This window comes from Cyprinodon variegatus, unplaced genomic scaffold (genome assembly GCF_000732505.1).
Source record: "Cyprinodon variegatus isolate N-32 unplaced genomic scaffold, C_variegatus-1.0 Scaffold947, whole genome shotgun sequence".
In the NCBI taxonomy this organism is placed as follows: domain Eukaryota; kingdom Metazoa; phylum Chordata; class Actinopteri; order Cyprinodontiformes; family Cyprinodontidae; genus Cyprinodon; species Cyprinodon variegatus.
Window position 1 is genome coordinate 19,288 of NW_015151400.1, and position 8,050 is coordinate 27,337.

Consider the following 8,050-nt stretch of genomic DNA (forward strand, 5'->3'; position numbering starts at 1 on the left):
CACTTTTCATGCAGTGCCAGCAGCACCAAACTTACCAGTAAAACTGGTCAGTCTTTCTTTGAACCAGATTAGATTAGATGAGCTTTATTGATCTCACAGCAGAGAAATTCACTGATCACATATTGGCATTGTAATTAAAGAAGGTGCAAACAAGGAGGAAAAAGGTGCATTAAGAATAAACAATATATATACAGCATATCAAGGTATATACAGTATGTCAAGATAAATAAGGATTAAGGTGCAAGTGTACATGTATTGCACACAATGGAAAACAAAATAAAAATAAGAAATAAAAAAATACAAGGGAGTAGCACAGAGGTTTGAGGTGTCCTATGTACAATCAGGATGGCTTATATACAGGTGGATTTACTTTTACATTAAAGTGTAGTAGGTGAGGAGCAATGGTGAGGTAGTGGTATGACTATTCCATTCACATATATTGCACAGTCAGCATAATGCACTGAATATTGCACAGTCAATAAATAAAAAACTATAATATAGCTGCACAGTGGTTTTTACAGGAGTTATTGTGGTTATAGTGCATATTATAGAGTCTGGTGGCAGCAGGAACGAATGACCTGCGGTAGCACTCCTTCTTACAGACAGGGTGTCTAAGTCTTTGACTAAAGGAGCTGCTCTGCTCCTCTATGGTCTGGTGCAGGGGGTGAGAGGTGTTGTCCATGATGCATGTGAGTTTGGACAGCATCCTCCTGTCAGCCACTTCCTCCACCGAATCCAGAGGGCAGCCCAGGACAGAAGTGGCCTTCCTCACAAGCTTATTCAGTCTCTTTCTACTGGGTTCACTGGGATTTAAATGATCAATTCAGCTAACCAGGAATTTTTAGTGTAGCTGGAATATTACAGCAGAACAACATCAAACTGCATCCAACATTCTAATGGCAGAGCTTCTAGGATCAACTTCAGAAACATGCTCCTTACATCTGAACCTTTTCTGTCTCCTCTCTTTTAAAACAGTTTTCCTTAGAGAGACACTTAAATCACCATCTAAAGTCAGACACGTCTCACAACAAGCAGCCTGTAGGATCAGTTCCTGCAAACAGGTTTTTCTGGGTTTCCTTCATAGTTTCTGAGCAACAGAAGAGATTAATTTAGAATAGAAAGAAAAAAACAACCCTGTAATTAAAATTTAGAAGAAACTTCTGCTGTCCCTCCTACCTGTTTCTCTTCAAGCTCCACCTCCATCACAGGTGAAGCTCTGACTCATTCCAGAAAGCAGCTCAGCCTCAGGTTCACCTGTCAAGTCTCTTCAGCTCTTTGGGAAGTTAAAGCAAACTGTAAGTTTATTTTTCTTCATAGTTAAATTTTGACATTAATTTGTCTTCTTCTGATATCAGCTCAAAGTTTCATGAGTTTTATGTTTAAAGGTGCATTTAGAAGATTATTAAATATCCGAAAACAGTCAACATGATGAAGAGTTGATCTTTAGGTATTTTTTTCAGTTAAACTAAATTATTCTTTGTTATTAATTAAACATCCTACCTTTTTTGAGTCAGACACAACAGCTTACTGATGCTTTTATATCCTTTCAAAGTCAAATTAGGTTACATTTATTTAAACTACATTTTCAGAGTTTCAGCTTTAACTGAAATGTGAAAATCACATTTTATAGTTTGATGGTTGGAAAACGCAGCATTTAACTGGTTTAATTTTTCAGCTGCAGCATGAAACTCATTTCGACCTACATTCTGGAATTCTATAGCTCCTTCAGTATGACCCTTCAGTCAAACTGGAATCCATGCAATCCTTTAACACAAACCTTTACTTTATGTTTTTAAAATTACCTTTCAAACACTTTGGTTTCCTAATTTAACCTTAGGTGCAACTATAGGTGGAAATCAGCTAATGTAAATATATCTTCCTCATCTATGTTTTAGGCTGCAGCTCCAGGTCTGTGAGCTGATATGAAGTGAGCAGCATGGATCAGTGTGAGGACAGAGATGACAGAGTCCCTCCCTCTAAAACCACTCTGTGTGGAGAACATGAGGACCAGAGCAAAGCTCAGAGGTCAGATCACCATCTCTAACTGTCCAGGACTTTTCTCTATGTCAGAGCTCAGCATGAACATTAACCAAACCATCTTTATTCACAGAAGACAGACAGAACCAGAACTTGGACCAGAACCCAGGTGTGTGTCCTCAAAGAGCATAATATCAAAGGATGAAACTTTCAATTTTAAATCAGGCCAACCTCCATTATCCTTCAGGATCCAACAGAACCTCAAAGCAGAACCCGGCTGTGTTTCCTTAAAGAGCGACTGGTCAATGGGTCGCCTTATCAATTTTAAATCAGACCTACCTTCAGCTGCACAGAGGTGAGCTCTGTCTAAATGTTTCAACTGCTTGAAACTGAACTGACTCAGTTTGAAATGTTTTGATTCTACATTTGTATTCCTAGTAATACAACTGCAGCTCTATCATGAAACACTGACTGATCTACAGTCTGTTAATATATAGCTCCTTCAATCAGACTTTTCAGTCAAACTGGAATCACTGCATTCCTTCAACATCAACCTTTACTTTCTGTTTATAAACAGAGCTTTCAAACGCTTTAGGTCTTCCAATTTAACATTAGAAGTAGCTACAGGTGTGAATCAGTGAGTCTTAATGTCGCATCATGCTATGTTCTTGGCTGCAGCTCAACTGAAGTGAGCATAATTCATCAGTGAGAGGACAGAGAGGACAGACTCCCTCCCTATAAAACCACTTATGAGGAGCAGAGGAAAGCTTAGAGGTCAGATCACCATCTCTAACTGTCGAGGACTGTTCTCCATGTCAGAGCTCAGCATGCACATCAACAAACCATCTGTATTCACAGGAAACAACCAGAACTTGGACCAGAACCCAGCTGTGTTTGCTTAAAGAACATCATGTCAAACACTGCCTTAATTGAATTAAAATTTGACCAACCTTCATCAGCAAACAGGTGAGCTGTTTCTAAATGTACCACTTAATTGTTTAAACTAACTTATTTTCAACATATCAACGTGAACACAACTCTTTTTCACATGTCTGTGTTCACATGTGAAGCAGTAATTGATGGAGGCTGAAAAAAGAAATAATCAAAGGATTTTTGTATTGTGATGATATGAAAAGATCTTCTTAGAGTATCTGCGTGTTATAATCAGTTGTTCTTCTATCCAGTTAAATCTTTCTGGATCACCTTGTGTCACATTAATGAACCAGAGTTGGTGCTTCTGCAGAGCTTAAGGTGATGCACATGTAGGCAAGTCATGATGCTGATTCAACTATTAGATGGAAACTAAATCAGCCAAATTAAATCTGATGGAAAACATGATCTCTGACTGTTATCTGCAAACATCAATTAACTCTGCAGCTTCTGAAGTTAATCTGTGTTCATTCAAAATGATCATCAGTCTGATTATTAGCAAACTGCTCCACAGTCTCCTTCAGCAGCCGCTACATGTCATTAGAAATACAAGATCATTGATCTGCTGCTGGGAGGAAGTTTAATGATAATGACAATATGAATCTTTGATAGAAATTTATGAATGCACCACTATGACCTGTATTAACATACAAATCTGAACAGAAGCTCCAGCTGAGCTGCTTCAGCTGAGAACAAAGCTGCTGCTCTAAAGGGGTTTAATCATCAGTTTAAGACTAAAAAGTAAAACAAACAAGTAGCAGATAAATTAACTTGTTTCTCAATCAGCAGTACTGACTCGGATCCAAAGAAAGGAACTTTGTCAGGATAGAAGATCAGAACACATTAAACACTGTTCTACATCCAAACTTTCTGATTATTGTTCAGTTCCTGCAAAGAAACCAAACATCATCCCTTATTAATTATCATCAGAGCTAATTATGGTTACATCATTAATAATAATATTAATATTTGGATCTACTTCAAATCAGGGCTTCACTGTTTAACTTTAAATACATTATTAGACTAAGAATGAATTCAAGGTTTTTCCTTCAGGATCCATCAGAAACTCAAAGCAGAACCAGAATCCAGCTGTGTTTCCTAAAAGAGCGAATATTCAAAGGGTTGGGATATCAAATTTAAATCAGACCAACCTTCAGCTGCAAAGATGTGAGCTCTGTCTGAATGTTTTATTTGTTTGAAACTGACTCAGTTTGAAATGTTTTGATTCCATATTTTTATTCCTGTTAACACTAGAAATCCCAGGGATGCGAGAATATTCATCAGCTTCTAGTCCCCCCAACACTACTTCACAACTCATGAATCCCTTCTCAGATGTATATGCCCCATTAGGGCTGTGGCTGGAGAACCATTCCACCCCTTTTTAGTTTCGGTTTTAGCTTGCACTTCTCTATTGGAGACTGTTTTACCTGATGGCGGTGGGGATTTCATATTTGTAATTAAATATAAATAGGTCTATGTCATCACTGTCGTCAACACCAAAATGATTTCAGCGGAGCCACCAGCACAGCGGTCAGATTATAACTGATCTGTACAATGAAAATGGCTGCATGAGCTGGAACACTGTAGAAAGTAAGAATATTTATTCAATAATGACCATCTGCCTTCTTTACTAGGGGGTAAATATATCTCAGGAGGAGTAATATATTCACAGATTCGGCTTTTCCGGATTAAAAACTTGCCTGCAGATGATTTATTCTACAAAACAGACACCCCTCCGCAAACCACAGCAAGGCAGACAGTGAGCCACAACCGTAGTTTCCTCAAAACGAGTCTCCTATCGCGCTGGGAGAATAGAATTGGACCCTATGCGGAGCTTGCTTCTCCACAACTGCTTAGGGACCATCTGCAAGTTGCAAAATAATCACAGAGAAATATTCAAAAGTGTCACCAAGGAGAGGTGGATCATTATCAAATTCATTTCATGTGTATCTGATCTCATGTCTTTCATATCACATTTATTGGATTAGAAAATAATACTTTTTGAGAAATTTTCCAAAGCCTAAATGACAAATGGCACCTCTATTTTATTATTAGAATAAGAATAAAATGGGCAGTGACTACACTATAGATCACTGTAGTGCCTCCAATTTTGTAGGATAAATAGATAACCTCATTTGGATCATACTACAACTCTTACTTTGGGAAAATGTGCTAAACTCTGTTTTTTGAGTTTTTTTTGTTATTATAAGCTTATAATAGCCATTAGTTACACTAAATATCATTGTAGTGCCACTAAGCTTGTAGGATACATAGACAATAAGCTTACAGGAAAACTGTAATTATTTGGGACTTCTAGTATTAATAAAACTGTTTTTGCTGGATACTTTTTTCACTAATTCGGTCTCCAGCGAGTTCAGGGTTGGAGGAGTTTCTAAGTGTCCATAGTTCCTCTGTTGGTCCAGCAGGGGTCAGGCTGATTTCACCTGAAGCCACAATTCAGGTCAAACATTTTACATTTTCTTTTTAATTAATAATTTTTTTCTTGAATCTGGAAATACAATCTTATGAACATATCTAGGATTAGATTTACTGATCATTCAGTAGAATAAAGGAAGAGAGGTTGGTATGAAGACGTATATGTATCCAACAAACCACAATTTTGTTGATGACAAATCGTTCTTTAAAAGGATACCCAGTGTGGCAATAAGATTTATTCATATAGATGAAAAAAAGCAATAATTCTTTGAAAATAATCCAAATCAATATTAAACAAAACGTTTTGAAATAGGACATTGTTGATCTAACAAAGACAACACTTTCAATTCCTATCAAAGGTTCCTAAGTGATCTTTTCGATGAAATTCAAATGTCCATATCTGAAACGGTGATGTTCAGTTCACACTAAACTGAAGAACTGAACCCATGGAGCTTTGAAAAAGTCAGCCATGTGTTAATGCAGTTACCATGCCAACCCAAACTCTGCTCAGGGGCTTCCTCTCTGGTGACAGGTGCCCCCATTTATAGCTTTTGCAGCAGGACACCATGGGACCTTGCTCTTTGATGTTTGTTGTTGTAGAGAATGTGTAATTACTGACTTTGAATTCAGGGGATGCGTCCGCTGAAGGCCAAATTTGTAGGCTGATTACGTCATAGCTCAGGCGCCGAGGTCTGTTCAGATTGCAAGACTCCTCGTTATGCGGTGGACAAATGCAATCTTCTTTTTGCCATTTTGAAGGATGGGTCCGGTGTATCCTACGTAGCCTTGTGTATCCCATGATTCATTGTGTCCAAGCAGGCAGGCTGCTCCGTGAACAGAGAAAAAAGGTACTTGGCGCCTAATAGTGGAGAATATTGGAAATTCAGTGTAATGTAATACAAGTATGTGAATACTTCCATCTGAAATTAATGAAAATAATTTTTGAAATGGTTATGGTGTCAAATATGTGGCGGGTAATGTTCTGTTTATCTAAAGGTTTTTATCTGATACTGTGTGATTGTGTGTGGGTTTGGCTGACATTTAAGGACAGATTCTAATATATCTGCAGTGTGGGGACTATACATCTGATAAGGTGCTGCAGTTGAAGCTCCTCAGAAATTTTATTAGCACCTGGAACAGTAGTGAGAAGTGATGGAGATTGATGTTATTATTATTATTCTCATCCCAAGAATATAGACAAACTATAAATTATATCCTAAAAACATTATCTATTTAGTTCAAGGTAGTCTCAGTAATATTCCAGTTCATAAAATTAAAAATGTATTTATTAAAGGAATCATTATAAGGGGCAAAAAATGCAAAACATTTTTTTAAGAAAAGTGTCAACAAATATCTTATATCCTAATCCAATTAAAATACTTTTCCTATTAAACAAAATTTCCAAAAATTATAGGGTTGAGTACCAAATATCTCAAATTTGCTATCCCGCCTAAATATAAAGAGATTAATTTCAAAACTTTAAATGACATTTATCCTTCCAACCAATTCAAATGCTCCAAATTTAAATTTGCTTTAGATAACTGTCATCTATTTGAGTAAGAAGAGGGATGAACATTTTTTTTATGTAGTAAAACCCTAATATTTTTATCTTCAGTTCATTACTAGTTACTCTCTAAATCCTTAAACATTAATCAACTGTAATATGACCCCACAATGATTATCATCGCTAGGCATCTGACCAATCAGGTGGTGGTGCACTTGCAGGCAGGCTCTCTCTCTAGAGCTACAGATGAGGGAGTGGCGGTGTTCTGTCAGATCAGCATACCCACAGTCAATATTATTTTATCCCTTTAGTTTTGTACAAAAAATAAACTTTAAACTATCTCAACGGCCGTGTATCCCTTTAGTCATGTACAAAAAACTATTTATTTACTCACTTCTGAGTGTTTTTGAAGCATATGAAAGCATGTGAAATCAATTAAGTTAAATTATTATTAAAAAGAATTTGGTGTGAACATGGAGAAAAAAAGAAATAGTTAAAACATGAAACTCGGGCTTCCCTTGAAGGTTGGTATATTGTAAATATTTAAACTTAATGATCGAACATCTAAATTTCCTCTCATCAGATAAAATCTCGATTTTCATCCTCTGTCTAGACTGGATATTTTCTTTATTTTCCAGCTTATTATTGAATGCCTTATTAATGCCCCATACATTCATCTCTGAAAACAGATCTAGGATTGTGTGTATTAGGTTTCACTATAACATTATTAAAGAACCAATATTTTTATGTTGTCCCTGAGAGCTTATTTTTCATTAATCTTTATGTGTTATGACAAAACATTGAAGAAACGGGGCTGCTGGTGGATTATCTATTTACATGATGAAGCAGAGACAAAGACACTTCTTTAATGTAAATTTGCTGCTAAACATCTACTTGTCATGATGGGTTCTAGGACTAAAGCCCAAAATGCAGAACACACACGGGGAACTGGGTAAAAGTTCAAAAGAGTTTATTTTAAACACTGATACTGGAACTGGTTCAGACTGGGGAGCAGGTTCACTGGAGATTGTACTGGGACTGGAGACTGTCGGTTAGCTGAGTTCATGCAGGCTAAGCATCTAGCTTCAGGCTCAGCATGGCAGTCCTAGACAGTGTTGGGAAAGTTCTCTTTCTACGTGAACTAGTTCAAAGTTCAGTTCACACATTTTAAAATGAACTAGTTCAGTTCATAGTTCACAATTC

The 8,050-nt window shown here is 36.9% G+C and overlaps 1 protein-coding gene across 3 annotated transcripts in view; it reads left to right on the forward strand.

Annotated features, from left to right (window-relative positions):
• The first annotated feature begins 1,214 nt into the window (after positions 1 to 1,214).
• The window catches only part of LOC107100234 (protein NLRC3-like), a 37,596-nt gene continuing 30,760 nt past the window's right edge, over positions 1,215 to 8,050 (forward strand). The window contains exons 1-4 of one of the 3 annotated variants that reach the window (XM_015398650.1): positions 1,215 to 1,295; positions 1,896 to 2,005; positions 2,111 to 2,121; positions 2,841 to 2,943. In XM_015398650.1, coding sequence (XP_015254136.1) covers positions 1,959 to 2,005; positions 2,111 to 2,121; positions 2,841 to 2,943 — 161 coding nt within the window. In that variant the 5' untranslated portion in view covers positions 1,215 to 1,295; positions 1,896 to 1,958. Of the gene's footprint in view, positions 1,296 to 1,895; positions 2,026 to 2,110; positions 2,122 to 2,675; positions 2,752 to 2,835; positions 2,944 to 8,050 lie in introns of those variants that run through there. The other 2 variants (XM_015398648.1, XM_015398651.1) reach the window with 2 other exon arrangements.